Source organism: Polypterus senegalus, chromosome 7, assembly GCF_016835505.1.
Source record: "Polypterus senegalus isolate Bchr_013 chromosome 7, ASM1683550v1, whole genome shotgun sequence".
NCBI classification, from domain to species: Eukaryota; Metazoa; Chordata; class Cladistia; order Polypteriformes; family Polypteridae; genus Polypterus; species Polypterus senegalus.
In genome coordinates, this window is record NC_053160.1 from 4074118 (window position 1) to 4091620 (window position 17503).

At 45.5% G+C, this 17503-nt stretch overlaps 1 protein-coding gene across 1 annotated transcript in view; it reads left to right on the forward strand.

Moving 5' to 3' along the window:
* LOC120532231 (collagen alpha-1(XXV) chain-like) overlaps positions 1–17503 on the forward strand; it is a 632315-nt gene that overhangs the window by 362225 nt on the left and 252587 nt on the right. Inside the window, exon 4 of the mRNA XM_039758080.1 lies at positions 1783–1790. Coding sequence (XP_039614014.1) covers positions 1783–1790 — 8 coding nt within the window. The remainder of the gene's footprint in view (positions 1–1782; positions 1791–17503) is intronic.

Sequence of the window (17503 nt, forward strand, 5' to 3'; positions counted from 1 at the left end):
TCCATCAATGGAGGGACATCACGGTGCTTTGATGAGGTGGTGGTGGCGCAGGTCGCCACCACAGAAAACTGGAAGAAGAACAGAAGAGAAAGTCGGGGTTAGTACGGATTTTGGAGCCACCATGAATAGTAATGATAATTAATTGAATATGCAGAGTATCAGGATTAAATTAAAATGAAGTTATGAGAAGGCCATGTTAAAGTAATGAGTTTTTATCAGTTTTGACCGTGTCAGCCTGGCAAATTCCTATTGGCAGGCTATTCCAGATTTGAGGTGCCTAACAGCAGAAAGCCGCCCGCCCGCCCGCCTGCCCGCCTCACCAATTGTTTTAAGTTTAGCTCTTGGAATTCTAAGCAGACACTCATTTGAAGAAAATGCTATTTAAAATACAGAGGTAGACTTACGTAAACAGACAAGATATACACGGGGCATATGACAGCTAGACAGACATGAAAGGCACTATATAGTAGATTTATAGAAGAATAGGTCATAGGAGAGAAACTGCACAATAGACACGAAAGGCACTCTGTAGCAGACGGACAGACGTGAAAGATGATTTGGATGGAGGTGAAGTACCGTGCAACAGAGGTGTAGACAGAGAACAGGAAAGGCTCTACATCAGGGTCTCCAACTCCAGTCCTGGAGGGCCACAGTGGCTGCAAGTTTTCATTCTCACCCCTTTCTTAATTAGTGACCAGTTTTTGCTGCTAATTAACTACTGTATTTTATTTGTATTTTAATCTGACCGCTGAATTCATTCTTTTTTTCCTTAAACATAAATTTGATGTGATGTGAACCAACAGATGTGCAACTAAGTTGGGGCCTCAAACTCCAACCAACTTCACTTCATTCAGTTTCTTCATTTGAAGCCAGTTCTCGTCACTAATTATAACAATTCCATGGCACTCATTCTACAGTGGCAGAAATTTACAAAACTGTTGATTTTTCTTTTTTTAAGAGCGCTGGCTGTCAAAATGTTTTGTGGACCTGAGCAGATCAACATTACTGAGGCCGGAGAGGTGCTCTACCAATAGAAATGTATTATTCCATCCATCTATTATCCAACCCGCTATATCCTAACTACAGGGTCACGAGGGTCTGCTGGAGCCAATCCCAGCCAACACAGGGCACAAGGCAGGAAACAAACCCAGCCCACCGCAGGGCACACATACACACACCAAGCACACAGTAGGGACAATTTAGGACCCCCAATGCACCTAACCTGCATGTATTTGGGCTGTGGGAGGAAACCCACCCAGACACGGGGAGAACACGCTAACTCCACTGAGGGCGGACCCGGGAAGCGAACCCAGGTCTCCTAACTCCGAGGCAGCAGCACTACCCACTGCGCCACCGTGCCACCCGAAATGTATTCTTCTTATTATTATGGAGACAGATTCACCGACTCTTTCTCTAGTAATCAGATCTGATGCGACTATTTTGATCTCTTGCCAAAGTTAAATGCCAAGTGTATAAATACATCTGAAAGCCTGCCAGGCCATTGAAATTGAATACGGAATCGGACACCTAATTGAGAGGCGAGTTTCCGGAAACTGGAGCCGCTTGTTTGCTTGTAATGTTATAGAAAATGTCTTTCTGTTTTGGGTCAGCATTGCATTGCATGGCGCGGGTTTCAGTCAAGTGGCCGCCTTTGGTCTCCACAGGTTCTTTGGCTGTGATGCCAGCTTTTCAGTGTTTAGCTGCAGCGTTGACTGCTTTTGATTTTCTTTGTTTTGTTACTAAATTTGTTTTTTTCTTTGTTTTTTTTTGTCTCTTTTGCAGGACCACCCGTAAGTAAATGGCTATCTGACCAGAATGAGTGGCTGCTGATTTCCCCGCCTGGGTTTTGTGGGTGTTGGTGGCCGCCGCTTTGTGCCGAGGTGACAGATCGCGCCGAGGACGGTTTGTATGTCCCGCTGACTGAGAGGACACTGCCGTCTGTCTCTTTCTCTTTCTTCGTTTCATTTTCCAGCACAGCTGTTTACTGTCAGTTTCCGGCTTTTCGATATTCCTTGGTGTCGACTGGGCGGGTGATGACAAATGTTTTGTGTTTTTGAGTGACAAGACAATGACATTGTCAGATGTTAAGAAGTTCGGGGCTGACGGAGTCCTCTTCTGCTCTTCAGTTTCAACACAAGGTCGCCACCATTTGCTTGTCTTTATGGCCACAGAATGTCATGTCGAGTTAATCAGCCAATCAGCTCTCTCTGTGTGCTTTGTGCGTAACTCGTTTTATCATCGTACTGAAGTCCGTCGTCGCCGTTGGCCTCTTATTTCTAAACAAGTCACAGTAGGAGCTGACGTTAGGTGCTTACGCGTTCCATCAGGTCTGTTTTCATTTTCCGTCCCCGCGCAGCGAGAAATGATCATTATTTTTGAATCTGTCTTGTGAAAAAGTAAGTGCACCCCATGGACTTTGTGGACTTTCTCCACACATTTGAAGAAGCAAACAGCAGATCTTCACACAAAAGAGAGCCTTAGGGTAAAGGTGATCTCCTTGAAGAGATTCATCCTCAGAATCAAGTTAAGTCAAGTTGGGGAGCCTGCACTGATACAGCACGTTGCTGCACCCATCACACGACCAAACAACTCAGGATCCCGGTTGGTAACCCCCCAGGCAGACACGCGGTCTGGTCCCACTTCTCTATCAGCACGTTGTTACGTGGGCGACCCCTTGGCCTGGTCCAGCCACTCGAGTCCCCAATAATGAGGATCTTACGAGCCGGATCACCCTCAGTGAAAAGCGCCACATGGTCGTAGTGCCGTAACTGACGCTCCCTCACAATGCAGATCATGTGCCTCATTCGGGACTCCATCCTCAGAATCTAAAAGAACAAAAATGCGAATATGTCTTGTGGGAAAAGTACGTCCACCCCTCCATTTATCACAACCTCCGATCCCTCAGATTAGGGTCAGGCGTTCCAGACGAGGTGTCCGTGACCTCATTAGAGAGTCTGCAGGTCTTATTTATCGAGCGTCTTGTGTTCTCTTTGATACTGACGTGTGTGGTGACCCAAAGAGCTCGTGAAGACTCTCACTCCTGTGGATGCCTGGGAGTTTGGAAAAGGGTTTCAAAAGATCAGTCATTCCACTGTAAGGAAAATCGTCTACATGTGGTGTAACTTTCAGTACCACTGCTTCTTTTTTCAGGACTAGTTGCTCCAGCAGATTCAACCCAAGAACTGACCATTTGATACTAAAAGGATTCTCCATGAACCCCCAAAATGCACGCAAGTTCTGTAGGTAACTCTTCTATCAGTTGGGGTCAAAGTGCATCTACAGTCCAATCAGAAAGAAACTGCACTAGTGTGACCTTCATGTGAGGTGTTCAACTGTTCAACTAGACCCTCTGAGTTTCTCACAGTTGATTCTGGGGTCCGTCAGGGGTCTCTTTTTGCTTCTACTCTGGTCAATGCTGGCATGGACTGGGTGTTGGGCAGGGTCATGGGGTCCAGCGGCTGTGGGGCATCTGTTGGTGAAGAGAGATTCCCTGATCTTGACTTTACTGATGCTGTGATCTTCAATGGAGGCTCTGATCTGTGGGCCTGAAGGGGTCTGAAGGTCTGGGCTTGCAAGGGTCCTGATAAAAACCAAGAGCCAGGCCTTTAATGACCTCTTGGGCACGGCCATCAGCAGTGTGTCTGTCTGCGGAGAGAGTGTCGACCTCGTCATTGAGAGGTTTACTTACCTCGGCAGTGACATTCATGTGACTCTGGTGACTCTTCTATGAAGTCAATAGACGGATTGGGAGAGCATGGGGGGTCATGAGGTCATAAAGGGGTGTGTGATGCTCCTGATATCTCAGTAAAAGGATGAAGGTCTAAGTCTTTAGAGTCCTGATGCTCCCTGTTTGTGAGTCATGGATCCAGTGACCTGAGATGAAGACTGGACTCCTTCATATGTGTCTCTTCAGAGGGTCCTTGGGTCCCACTGGTTTGACTTTGTGTTGCTCATGGAGTCCCAAATGACGCACATGACCTGCATTGTGAGGCAGCGTCGGTTACGGCACTCCGACCATGTGGTGCGATTACCCGAGGGTGATCCGGCTCACAGGACCCTCATTGTTGAGGACTTGATTGGCTGGACCAGGTCAAGGGGGGCACCCATGTCACACCTGGCTGTGGCAGATAGAGGGTCATTTCTGGTGGGACTGGACTGCGTGTCTACCTGGAGGGGTTGCCATTCCAGGATCCCGAGGTGTTTAATCGTGTGGTGGGTGCGGCAACACGCTGTACCAGTGCATGCCCCCCAACCTGACCAGATGTGAGGTGTGCCACGAGAAAAAAATTGCTATCAAAAAGAAACATCAGAGTAAGGTGACACTGTGCCATTGCTCCTCTAAGTATAGATGAGGCCTTCTGGGACGGATGAATCACAGATAAGAGTAGACATGTTTGACAGCACTTCAGGAGAAGAACCTCGCACCAACTGTGAAGACTGGTGGTGAGAATGGGCAACTTGCAGTCATCGAGTCAACTCTGAATTCCGCATCCTGTCAAAAGTGTTCTTGAGGGGAGACCATGAGGTCACTCACCTGGAAAAGTGAAATTGAACTGGAATTGGACCTTCCAACATGATCATGATCTGACACACACCAGCAAATCCAACAAGGAATGGCACAGAAAAAAGAGAAATGGTGGGTTATGGACTGGATGGACCAAAGCCCCGATTGGAATCCCCTTAAAATGTTGGAAATGGGTAGGATGTGCAAGAAAACCCACTAGCGTCCTGCAACTGAAGGAATTTGGCAAGGAGGAGTCGACGTCAGAAATGGGTGGGCGGCCGTCCTTTAAACCGCCTTCAACAAGTCATTTCTGCTACAACGGGCAATGCCAGCTTCTAAGGCCAAGGGTGGACTTACTTTTTCCACAATAGATCTGTTGAAGTTTATGTTGAGTAAATGATTGAAAAGCAAATCTGTGTGGGTCAGGAAGTGAAGCAGATCACCTTTCATCTGAAGGCACCGATTGCGTGAAGAACTACTGTTTAGTCTGTCGAAACTTCAGTGTCAATGGGGTGTCCCTGCTTGTTCAGGTGATTGTCCAAATACAAAGCTCCATTTTCAGCAGCCATGACTCCAGTGTCCTGTTAGTATACTCTTAGCTCATTCTTCGTTCATCGTGCCCAAATGCTAATTGGTTATTAGAGAAACCTGTTATTCTGTTCAGTTGTCCATCCTGGGGTAACAGTTCACTAGTAGTTCATAGCTGGGGTCAAAATGGACAAAATGAAGCAATTTTCTTCAAGAAACACCTCTGCATGGAGTGAACATTAACGTCGTAACAATGACGTCTGCTGGAGTTATGGGCACATGCCAATACGCAAGAACTTCTGTGGGCGACCAGGAGATTAACTGGCAAGGGTATGGCAGATCCTCAGTCAGAAGAGAGCAGAGTCGAAACTGCAAAGCACACAAATGTCTCGTGTGTTAGGGCAGAACTAGAAGGTGTAGTCGATGAATGAAGCCAAAGTCAGATACCCAACACATAATCGATGATCTTTCTTTTGAAGCAAACGGCAGTTTGTGAGAGTTGAGGGCTGTGTGAGCGACACCACAAGGAACAGGCCCGTCTGCTCATCTCGTCACTCAGTACAACCCCAACTAGAGATATGACAACAGGTCAGGTCACATGGAGGAATTCTCAGATGATTCTGCACTTATGGGGGTGTATTGATAAGGGGGATGAGACAAGGGAGAGGAATCGGGGGAACTTGAGAATTGTCTGCAACTGACCATCAGCAAAAGCAAGAAAAACTGCCTATTGATTTTCACAGCAGCAAAGAGCCTCTGTGCCCACCCATACAAGTACTTAGGGCTTCCCATTAATGACAGGTGGGACTGGTCTCATAGCACAGAGGAACTCTTTCTCTTTTTTAGGAGACTGTATTCTTTTAATGTGGGAAGTAGCATCTTCTATAACTTTGTGATGGCCAGAGTGATACAGAGAGGCGTTGAATGACAGAACACAGAGCACCTTTTGGAGCCGACCACCACATTTTTTAATTCTTTTACAACTGCGGTAGTGTGTTGGGCTGCTAACATCACGTCAAGGAAGGCCCTCTGAATCAATATGTTCATTTAAAGGGCAAGGCACAGTTATGGGATGCAAACCGGACCCCCAGGTGGTCATAGTGGAGGAGAGAATTTAAACAAAACTGAGTGCCATTATGAGCAAAGCTGCACATCCATTCTCTCTGCACTCACACTGAGGACTTTCAACCAAGGATTCAGTCAGCAGATGTGTGTCAAGAAAGGGGGTCCTTTATACCCACAGCAGTGACACCAGTATAGTGTCACACTGGGCTTTTTTTTTAAATATTCTTCCTTTTTATTAATTCTGCTGCATGTTCAGACCATAGTGTGCGATCTATCTATCTATCTATCTATCTATCTATCTATCTATCTATCTATCTATCTATCTATCTATCTATCTATCTATCTATCTATCTATTATATAGTGCCTTTCATATCTATCTATCTATCAATTGTGGACTAAGCCCCGGACACAGACAGGCAGACATGGTAAAGTCACCACCACACGTTTACTTTACAATATTTACACAAGTCCAATAAGTGCCACACAACCCACTTTACCCCCAAAGTCCAGGCCTCGCACACACTTCGCCTTTCTATTCGGGCCACCTTTACTCTTGCTTCTCCTGCTTTGTCCTCTCCTCACCCAACTCCAGCCTCGAATGACGGGAGGCGGCCCCTTTTATTCACACCCTGATGTGCTCCAGGTGTTTCCCGGCAATCTCCCGCCGACATGCCCCCGTGTGGCGGAAGTGCCAGCTGTATCCCTGGAAGCACTCCGGGTGTCCCTGCTCCTCTTCCCCCCGGCACTTCCTGGTGTGGCGGAAGTGCTGAAGTCCAGGGCTCCAAAGGCATGGGGGCGCCCACTGGTGGTGACCACGGGCCCCTACAGGGTGGAGCTTCAAAGCTCTGTACCCGCGGCCCCCAAAGGAACCAGGGCGGTCGCCCCCAGATGGTCTAGGGAAGGCTCAAGCTTTCCTCCAGTTCTCCTGGGCGTCCCGACCGGGTCGCCACCCCAGCCACCTCTAACTTTATCTATCTATCTATCTATCTATCTATCTATCTATCTATCTATCTATCTATCTATCTATCTATCTATCTTTTCACTGATGGAGATCTCTTGTCACCATAATCTGTGATTTCTGCCATATTTATTCCGGTATACCTGCTGCCATCAGTGTTATTGGTGATCGTGGTCATGTGGTCATCCAAATGGAGTCACGTCCTGTAAATTAAGAAAGACAAAATAGAAACCAAACATGACTAAAATAAAACCAAATCCAGACACGATTGATAAAACAGAATTTGATGTCACCAACAGAGCCTGATGAAGTGCAGAGCCCCCATAACCCGACACTCTACAGGGTAAAGTGGGATCACCACAGCTGTCCTGCAGTAGATGGAGAAATCGTTTTTTTTTTTTTTTTTCATTTTAATTGTTAAATATTACGGTTGTCATATCGTTGTAAATGGCCTGTATTTGATATAGCGCCTAACTAGAGTTCAAGAACCCCCCTAGGCACCTTACAACACAACAGTCATTCACCCATTCACACACATTCATATGCTGGTGATAATAAGCTACTATGTAGCCACAGCTGCCCTGGGGCACACTGACAGAAGTGAGGCTGCCGAACACTGGCGCCACCAATCCTTCCGACCACCACCAGCAGGCAAGGTAGGTTAAGTGTCTTGCCCAAGGACACAACAGCTGCATTCTCATGCCGGGAGCTAGGATCGAACCTGTGACCCTCCGATTGCTGGACCACCCACTCTACCGACTGAGCTACTGCTGCCCCTTCTGTTGTAACAGAATTTGCTCGTATTCTTTTTAAGGAAGCCTTTTCGGTTGATTCCACTTTGCTGCCAGTTCTTTTCTTTTGTGAATGTCTCTTTTTGGAGTTGATTGCTGAAAGACGGAAAAATCTGGAAACCTTCTGGCTTCCTCCTCTCTGACACGGCGGCTCATATATAAGTCTGACGGCTGACGTTAAAGAGGCGGTGAGTGAGCGGTCAGGAGTGCCTTCTGTGCTCTTTTCAAATAATTTATTGAGTTTCAGAAGTTCAGGATTAAATTGGCTTAATGGCCTGCACCTCCAGAGCCGTAAAAGCCGTGAGGGAATCTGTTTGCCCCGTGCTGAGGCTTCATTCACTTGGCAGGTCACACGTGAGCGATCTCAGGTGGCTCTCTGCCATCTTGCAACTCCAGCAAACTTCTTGGTTCGTGAACAAAGTGCATTCTTGATATTTCTTGTTGGAAACAGGCAGCCAAGTGGCACCCTGAAGTGGGTGGCGCTGTATGTTTGCCACACTGGCTGCTGCTCTTCTACAATTGGCATAGAAAGTGCTGATTTCAAAATGAATGGAAAATGGGCTTCATCCTTTAAACCAAGCATTATAAATCAGGTGTGGAATGCCCACTGTGGGGTATCGTGGTGGCATGGCAGCTCATTTACCAGTCTCAGTCTTGGGGAATTTGTACTTTGCTTCCTTTAAAGACTTATACTGTAGTTTAATCGTTGATTTTCAATGCCCAAACACAGTGGGTCAGTGTCAGGGTACCTGAGATGGGCGGCAGATTAAGAGCAGACTTCAACGTGTGGCACTAAGAGGAGACGATCCTCAGGTCTAAGTGCTGATGGAGGGAACTTCAGTACCAAGTGGAACAAAACCACAGCGAGTTGAGATGCTGGTGTTACATGTTTCTCGTCGGTTTGCTCAGCTGGTCATCTGATTGGCGCCAATTAACATCTCACCCATTTTAACCGTTAACGTCTCACCCATCTTAACCATTAACATCTCACCCATCTCAACCATTAACATCTTTCTAACATCTCAACCATCTCAACCATTAGCAAACCATTAACAAAGGGTCTCTCTGTAAACTTCTGTCCTTAAATGTGTCAGGCTCAGGCCACGCCTTCTGGGAAAGGGGTGGGACATCTCTGAGTGCTGTGGGAGGGGCCAGTCACCCTCCTAGATCCTCTTCTCAGAGTTGTGGAAGGATGAGACCAGACTGTTGGCGACTGCCCCCCTCTCTCGTCCCGGGGTGGTATTGCATACCTGGTCTGAGCCGATAAGGTGATCCACAGGATGCGCATGTGTGACACACAATAATAGGAGAGCCTATAGCGGACATAAGATCACATTTATTTATATTTTGTGTGTTACTGCATTGGACGTAGGGCAATATTATTCAAATGCAGCTGGAACAACTCCAGACTGGAAGGTCAGCTTCACTTCAGATGTTGTCTACTGTCACCGACTCACCTACAGATGATGCCCTCGATGTTTCAGTCCTACCTAAAAGTCATCGTGTCACACCTACCATCATGACATTTCTGACGTCTCGCCTTCTTTCAATAGCAGTGGCCTTTTTCTGTGTCAGTGGTACTTGTGCTGTTACAAACAATACATGTATGTGGTGTGACTCAGCCAGAACTCTTACCCGGCCGGAACGCCCCGAGTATGGCAGGACCAGGGGAGAGAGTATTTTCAGGACAGTTTCTCCCTCGGGCTGACAGAAGGCAGCCCCCTTTGGTTTCCAGCAGGGCCACAGGGCATCAGCATAGCAGCTCAACCCTGTTGGAACCCGTGGTCACCACCAGAGGGCGCATGGACCTTTCCAGGGCCTTATTTAGCCACACTTTCGCCACACTCGGAAGAAGCTCATTGGGCACCTGGAGTCCTTCTGGGTTGCCACCACTCTTCGGCCAGAGTTGGACTGACAGCAGAGAAGGGGAACTGAATTGTGTGTCGTGTGGTGACTGTGGGGAGCAGTGGTGAAGTAAACGGGTGTAGTTTGGCAACATCTGGCTCCTGCCCGTCTGTCCGGGTTAGTTTCACAATGGTTACTTGTGCATTATATTGCCACCCCTCACTCTCATGTACAAGTGACAGCTGTCTTACATCCCAGAGGGACACCACGAGCCGGCTTGTTTTATTCTTATCTAGGAGGTTCTCGTCACGTCGTTTTCTAACCTGGTTAATCCAGACTTAGATTTTTTTTGGGTTTGAAGCCCATCCCAGCCATCATAAGGGTGCAAGGTAGGAAGAAACCAAACCCTAGAGCTGACTCCAGTCCATCGCTATATGTGTGTGAGCCTTAGGGGGGGCTTACTCTAATCTTGCTGTTACTCTTTTCCCAATTATGCAGATAACCTTCGGTTAAAAAGACGCAGAGCCCGTGTCCCTAATTCATAATGTCATTCTTTACGCCCCCAACTGTTCCTAATAACCAAATTAATGCAGCAGTCACCAAAGTGTATTAAACAATCAAACAATATTCATAAGGGATGCCTCATTGTGGGGCAAACTTCACAGCAGGGCACAGACGCTACAGTGGGTATAGAAAAGAATGCCCTCCTTTTGAAATATTCCTTTTTTTTTTTTTTTGCTTTACGGCCTTAAATGTAAACACACAAACTAATATTTCTTCCCAGCTTTACTTACTCAATGCCACCTCTAACATCAAGTGAAAGACATGACAGCTACAGTCAGAAGAATTATAAAAAATCAAAAACAAGACCTACTGAGATTAATAAAGGATCACCCCCCCAATGTCATTTTGTTGAGCCCTCTTTTGCTTTAATGACAGCCTTGAGTCGGTGGTGATTCTTCTCGATCAGCTTTGCACACCCAGATTGTGAAATATTTGCCCCCCACTCTTCTTTACAGTTTAGCTGTTCAAGTTCGGTCACATTGGCTGGTGAGCGTTGGTGGTCTGCTATCTTCTGATCTTTCCACAGATTTTCAAGTCTGGTTTAGGTCTGAGCTCTGACTGGCCACACCAGGACATCCACTTTTTTCTTCTTCAGCTACTGGGTGGTCGATTTTGCTGTCATTGTCGTGTTGAAAGGTGAACATTCTGCCCATCTTCAACTTTCTGGCAGGTTTTCCTCCAGAATTTGATGGTGTTCATTCATTTTTCCTTCTACCCTAACGAGAGCCCCAGGCCCCCCACAACAGTATGCTGCCCCCTCTGTGCTTTACTGTAGGTATGGTGTGTTGTGGATGATGAGCTGCATTGGCGTACCGTTTGGTGTTGAGGCCAAATAGTTTGATTTTGGTCTTGTCTGACCATAAGACGTTTTTCCATTTGGCATCAGAATCTTCAAGGTGCATTCTGGGAAAGCTCAAACGAGCCTTCATGTGTCCTTTCTTGAGAAGTGTGACCCTCCTGAACAAGCCACAATGGTGGAGCGCTTGTCAAATTGTTGTCACCTGCACACCATTAATGACCATTCTGTGCCATCAAATCCTGTAACTCCTTCAAAGTGGCCATTGGCCTCCTGGTAGCCTCTCTTCCCAGTTTCCTCCTTGCTCCGCCATCCAGTTTGGAGGGTCCTAGTAGTACCAAACATTTCTTTATGATGGACTTTACTAGGCTCCTTGGGATTGATAAAGCCTTTGAGATGTTTTTGTCTCCATCTCCTGCCTTATGTCCGTCCACAGCTCTGTCCCTGAGATCTTCTGAAAGTGTCCTGCCACCCATAGTCAGCTGTTTGCTGTCAGTTCCTGTACCAAGCAAGGGAATGAATGGACCAGGAACAGCTTCACTAATCACACTCATTACAACTGATGACAGGTGGGAGGAAGACAGTAACCATGATGGGAATGGTGGGCACTGACACCTGATGGAGTTTAGAGGGTCCTTCATTCATCTCAGGATTTCTTGTTTTTCATTTTTTATAATTCTTCTGAACTGTAGCTGTCATATCTTTCACTTGGATGTTAGAGGTGGCATTGAGTAAGTAAAGCTGGGAAGAAATATTAGTTTGTGTGTTTACATTTAAGGCTGTAAAGCAAAAAAAAAAAAAAAGGAATATTTCAAAAGGGGGGGGGATTCTTTTCTATACCCACTGTACGTGTTTCTGTTACATGCACTAACAATTCAGCGTTCAGCTAAGGAGGTCGCTTGATGACTTAGCAATCATCAGTATGAAATGAGGAGCTGCTAATGAAAGTCAAATGAGGCATCCCGTGCTGCACCCGTCTTTCTGCACAGCCACATCAGCACCCATTCAGTCCGCAGGGGAAATTTACTGTGCGACTTCTCCCCTCCAAATACAGCGTGATGCGTAGAAAGTGACGGAATAAATTACAGAATTACACGTGTTGTTCTCAGGTGACTGACTGTCATATTCTGACGTGTTCCCTTATTGTGTACTGACTCTGTAACTTTACTTGTGCTCCTTGCTCTTGTGGGTGGGGCCACAGGAGGCGGGGCTACAATGATGTCACCATATAGCGGGGCTACATAATTATAGGTGTTTTTTTTTTGTGTCTGTGCCGAGTTGCGTTTTGTTTTGTCGTCCCATTTACTATCGTGTGTGTGTGTGCATCAGTAAATGTTGTCCCCGTAAGTCAAACGGGGAAGGACGATGATGGGACACCGCAACCCAGAGACGGGAATTTCCTGTTTATTCAACCAATTACTTTCGGGACATTCAGTTTTAAACGAGAGGAGCGGAAAAGAAGAGAGAGGCGAGGACAGAGAAAGGACATTGAGAGAAGAAAGGAGCCGTTTTATGCATTCATCTTGCAAATCATCACATCCGTTCATCGTGCAATTCCATCCATTGTCTAACCCACTGAATCCGAATAGGGTCACAGGGGTCTGCCGAAGCCAATCCCAGGGTGCCAACCCACCGCAGGACATACACAAACACACCCACACACCAAGCACACACTAGGGCCAATTTAGAATCACCAATCCACCTAACCTGCATGTCTTTGGATTGTGGGAGGAAACCGGAGCGCCCGCAGGAAACCCATGCAGACACGGGGAGAACATGCAAACTCCACACAGGGAGGACCCGGGAAGCGAACCCGGGTCTCCTAACTGCGAGGCAGCAGCGCTACCACTGCGCCACCGTGCCGCCCTTCGAGCAATTCCACTGCTTGCTTTTTCAGTATCTGGATCAGCATCACGACAACCAGTGCAGAGAAACCCCGGGGTTTTGATTCCTATCAGCCATTGCCGAGGACTTACATGGTGAGGTCGATTTGTATTTCTACTGAATTATAATTATTAATAATAATTATAATAATTATAATTCTACTGAACTGTAGCCGTCATATCTTTCACTTGGATGTTAGAGGTGGCATTGAGTAAGTAAAGCTGGAAAAAATATTAGTTTGTGTGTTTACATTTAAGGCTGTAAAGCATGAAAAATGGGAATATTTCGAAGGGGGGGGGATTCTTTTCTATACCCACTGTACATATAAACACATAGCGGGAGACCTCATTGCAGATCTGGAAGACACTCACAAGGAGACCTCCATGACACTCAGCCCAGACGAGAGCAGGCCGTTCAGCCCAGCAAAGCTCGCCAGGCCACAGCGTGGATGAGAACACCAGCAGCACCTTGTAGTGCGCCCAGTTGGAAAACGGCAGCCGAGTGATTTCTTAATTAGGAACGCTGGCTCTGCGTCTTCTTACTGAGGATTAATTAGGGTTAAATTCCCGGTGATGCGCATTTTTCTATTTCTTATATGGTGCAATATAAATATCTCTACGCATCGCTTGTCCCTTTTCTGGGTCACTGAGTTAAATTTCTTTGAGTCCGGATCATGCTATACCTCAATCCAAATATGAATATAAAATATTTTTAATGGCGTGTTTGTGCTCTGTCATGTCTGCATCCGTCTGTCTGGTTTTATTTTGTTACATTACCTACGTGCTAAGCCTCACTAAATCTGCTCACCAGGGGCCTCATTTATAAAACTTTGCATGGATTCAAGCATGAAAAATGGCCACATCACAAAAACAAAAAAAAGTCAGATTTATAAAACTGCCGGACGCACATTTCTGCACAATTATAAATCCCAGTCACCTTGTAAATATGCACTTTGAGTGCCGCCGTGAAACAGCCATATATGGAGCATGCTAATCAGCCTCATGCATATGCAGTCACCAGCTGCTGCAGGACTTCATTGGCTGGTAGAGCAGCCACTCACATGACACAAGGAGACTCCGCCCCTGCAGTCAAGAGTATATGAGAGTGTGAGATGATGTGTAGCCTTATAGCGTCATATACATATGGGGGGGGGGCGGTCACAGAAAGGTTTAATACGCCAGAGTCTGAGCGGGTCACTGCTACCCCCTGGCACATGTAATGAGGTGATTGCCATTATAATGAGTAGTTCACGCCATATGACACCCTGAGGGTTCAGCCAGTGACCACACCAACAAGCCAGCCACCACATAGAGCACTGTCACAATGTCACCTCAAAATGAGTGAAGCAGGGACTGACCAAGGCCACCGAAACGTGTTTGTCAGTGACATCCTGGATGACTTGTGCTTTAGGGGAATGTCGCTGCCCACGGTTAACAAAAGCAGCTTCACTCTTGCTGGGTGCCCTTATTGGAATATGAGTGCCGTCAAGTCCTCTGATTACGCTAGGAGAACCGGACACGGCCACTAATTGAGTTTTGAAGTTGGCAAAAACCTGTCATGTTTTATATATGTGGACCCACGCCATATAGAAAGTGAATGTAGCTCCTCGCCAGCCAGTTAATGACTTCTAGCACAGTGAGTATGACGGAGTGAAGCCTGACTGATGTATTCCTGACTGAACAGCCAGTGACCTGAGAGGTGACAACAGGTAGTTGATATAAACTGACAGAAAAAAATTGTTCAGTGCAAATACACGGCATTGGCCCTCTTAAAAGGGAGCTAAAAAGTAGTCTGTGCATCCTATTCAGCACTTTTGAGAGTTAATATGTTTATCATGTCCACACACATCATAATAGTTAGGAATTATTATACGTGTTGAGTCATCATTTATCTGGTGTGCCTGCATTACCATACTTGATCAGAGGGTGTCGCCACTTCCAGTATCTCCGAAATGTTGCCTTCGCATGGGGCAGAGTTGCTGGAAGTATTTGCAAATTTCTCCCCTCAAGTTTTCTTTTATAAATCGTAGTGTTTGTGTGAGAAGTTGCAGGCACAAATTTCAAGGCTCATTTTGGATGTGCACAAGCTTTATAAATGCGGCCCCTGCTGGTCTAAGTTAGTAAACACCCTTCTCGCCATCTCCGACTCCAAGAAGTCCGCTGCAGTGGCATCTTAGTGTTAGTCTTTGTCCGCAGCTCTGAGGCACACCACAATGGCACTGAACCCCAAAGTTAGTCTTATTACCATAAATATGGACAGAGTCCAGGCCAGAGCGGGATCGTCCCCAGCTCGAAACACGCTGCCACTGAGCCAACAGTGTGTGCCCAGAAAGTGTAATCGAGCTGCTTGAAGTTAGGAGCTGAGACAGTGGTGGAGACTGAATCACCGAAAGGGGAAAACACAATTTACAAAAGATGAGATCTCAACCAGATTTGAAATTGGAGTGCAAGCTCTGTGTGCCATCGACTGGCATTGCATTAAGAAACAATCCAAGCATCAGCTGGGCACCGTCTACCAGTCATAATTAAAGTAAACCAGCCTGCTATGTTTCTGCCAGGGATTTATCCATGACTGGTATTCAAATCCCATTTTACTGTCATTTCTGTTTAAGTTTGATTGTTTTGTTTATGTTGCAAATATACATCTATCTATCTATCTATCTATCTATCTATCTATCTATCTATCTATCTATCTATCTATCTGTCTGTCTGTCTGTCTGTCTGTCATGTGCTATCTATCTATCTATCTATCTATCTATCTATCTATCTATCTATCTATCTATCTATCTATCTATCTATCTGTCTATCTGTCTATCTGTCATATAGTTCTATCTATCTGTCTATCTATCTATCTATCTATCTATCTATCTATCTATCTATCTATCTATCTATCTATCTATCTATCTGTCTGTCTGTCTGTCTGTCTGTCTGTCATATAGTTCTATCTATCTATCTATCTATCTATCTATCTGTCTGTCTGTCTGTCTGTCTGTCATATAGTTCTATCTATCTATCTATCTATCTATCTATCTATCTATCTATCTATCTATCTATCTATCTGTCTGTCTATCTGTCTGTCTGTCTGTCTGTCATATAGTTCTATCTATCTATCTATCTATCTATCTATCTATCTATCTATCTATCTATCTATCTATCTGTCTGTCTGTCTGTCTGTCATATAGTTCTATCTATCTGTCTGTCTGTCTGTCTATCTATCTATCTATCTATCTATCTATCTATCTATCTATCTATCTATCTATCATATAGTACAGTGGAACCTCGGTTCATGAACGTCTCAGTACACGTACAACTCAGTTCACGACCACACACTCGGTATATGAACAGGCCAGTTTCCCTTTCGGTTTGTACGTGTTCAGTCTCTCCCTGTGCATTTCCTGTGCAGCGAGCAAGACAGAGATCGAGTGAGCGCGACACACACACACACACACAAGCAGTGCGAGAGAGAGCTGGACGCATTAAGGTAGGAAGGCAGTTAAAGAATGCACTGGGCTTGATTTTGTTTTCACTTCTGTTTCAAGCGATCGGTTCGTAGTGTGCATTGTTGCAATGTTACTTTTCTGGGTGGTTTATTAAATTACGTTTTTTTTCAAATGTTCATTTTTTTCCCTGTGCTTAAAACTCATTAAAAAAGTGCTTTTAGCCAGTGGTTGGTAGCGCTGTAGCATGAACTCTTGCAGTGTTAGTTTTCTCTGTTGTTCAAGGTTTTTTCTGTTATTCAATGTTTTTACATTTAGTTTACAATTACGCTGTGCATTCTATTGTTTAATTAACTATATTTGTGCTTAAAAACTTAAAAAATATATATATTTACATATAGTTCGTATGGTCTGGAAAAGATTAATTGTATTTACATACAATCCTATGGGGGAAATTGCTTTGGCTTATGACCAAAACAGTTTACGCCCAGAGTTTTGGAGCGAATTATGGTCGTGAACTGAGGTTCTACTGTTCCTTTAATATTTACCTTTGATAAAGCGTCATTCATTTCTAGCTATTCATATCATGTATGACTCAGGCGCCGCCGCGAGTGGCAGCCTTTCCAGCAGCTCCGTGTACGACTTTATCTTTCTACCTTTAAATGCTGTGGAAGCTCAGAGTCCCTTGCGGTTCATTGTGTGCTCGGATGATTTCTAGTGATTATTGCTTGTAATTTGTTTGCTCTTTGGATTCTGACCTCTTTGGTGGATTTTTTGATTTTTTTCTCTGGATTTGTGTATTGGGACTTCTTTGCCCAATGGATTGCCTGTTGTTTTGTGCTCTTTGTTGGAGCGAACTGTTAACAATCTGGTGCCAAATGATGTACGTTACATCTAGTTGTGTGTCATTTTTTGGAATGAACCACTAAATTCAGTGTACCAAATGCCATATATTTCAGGTGTTCGCCGTCAGTTGCAGTGAGCCACTAAGTGTCTCTGTGTTGTTTTATGCTGTCTGCTGGAGTGAACCGATGAAATCTCGTCTCCAGTGCTATCAATTACATAGAGTTGTGTGCCATCTGTTGGAATGAACCAGTAAATGTCTCACAGCAGATACCATATGTAGTAAAT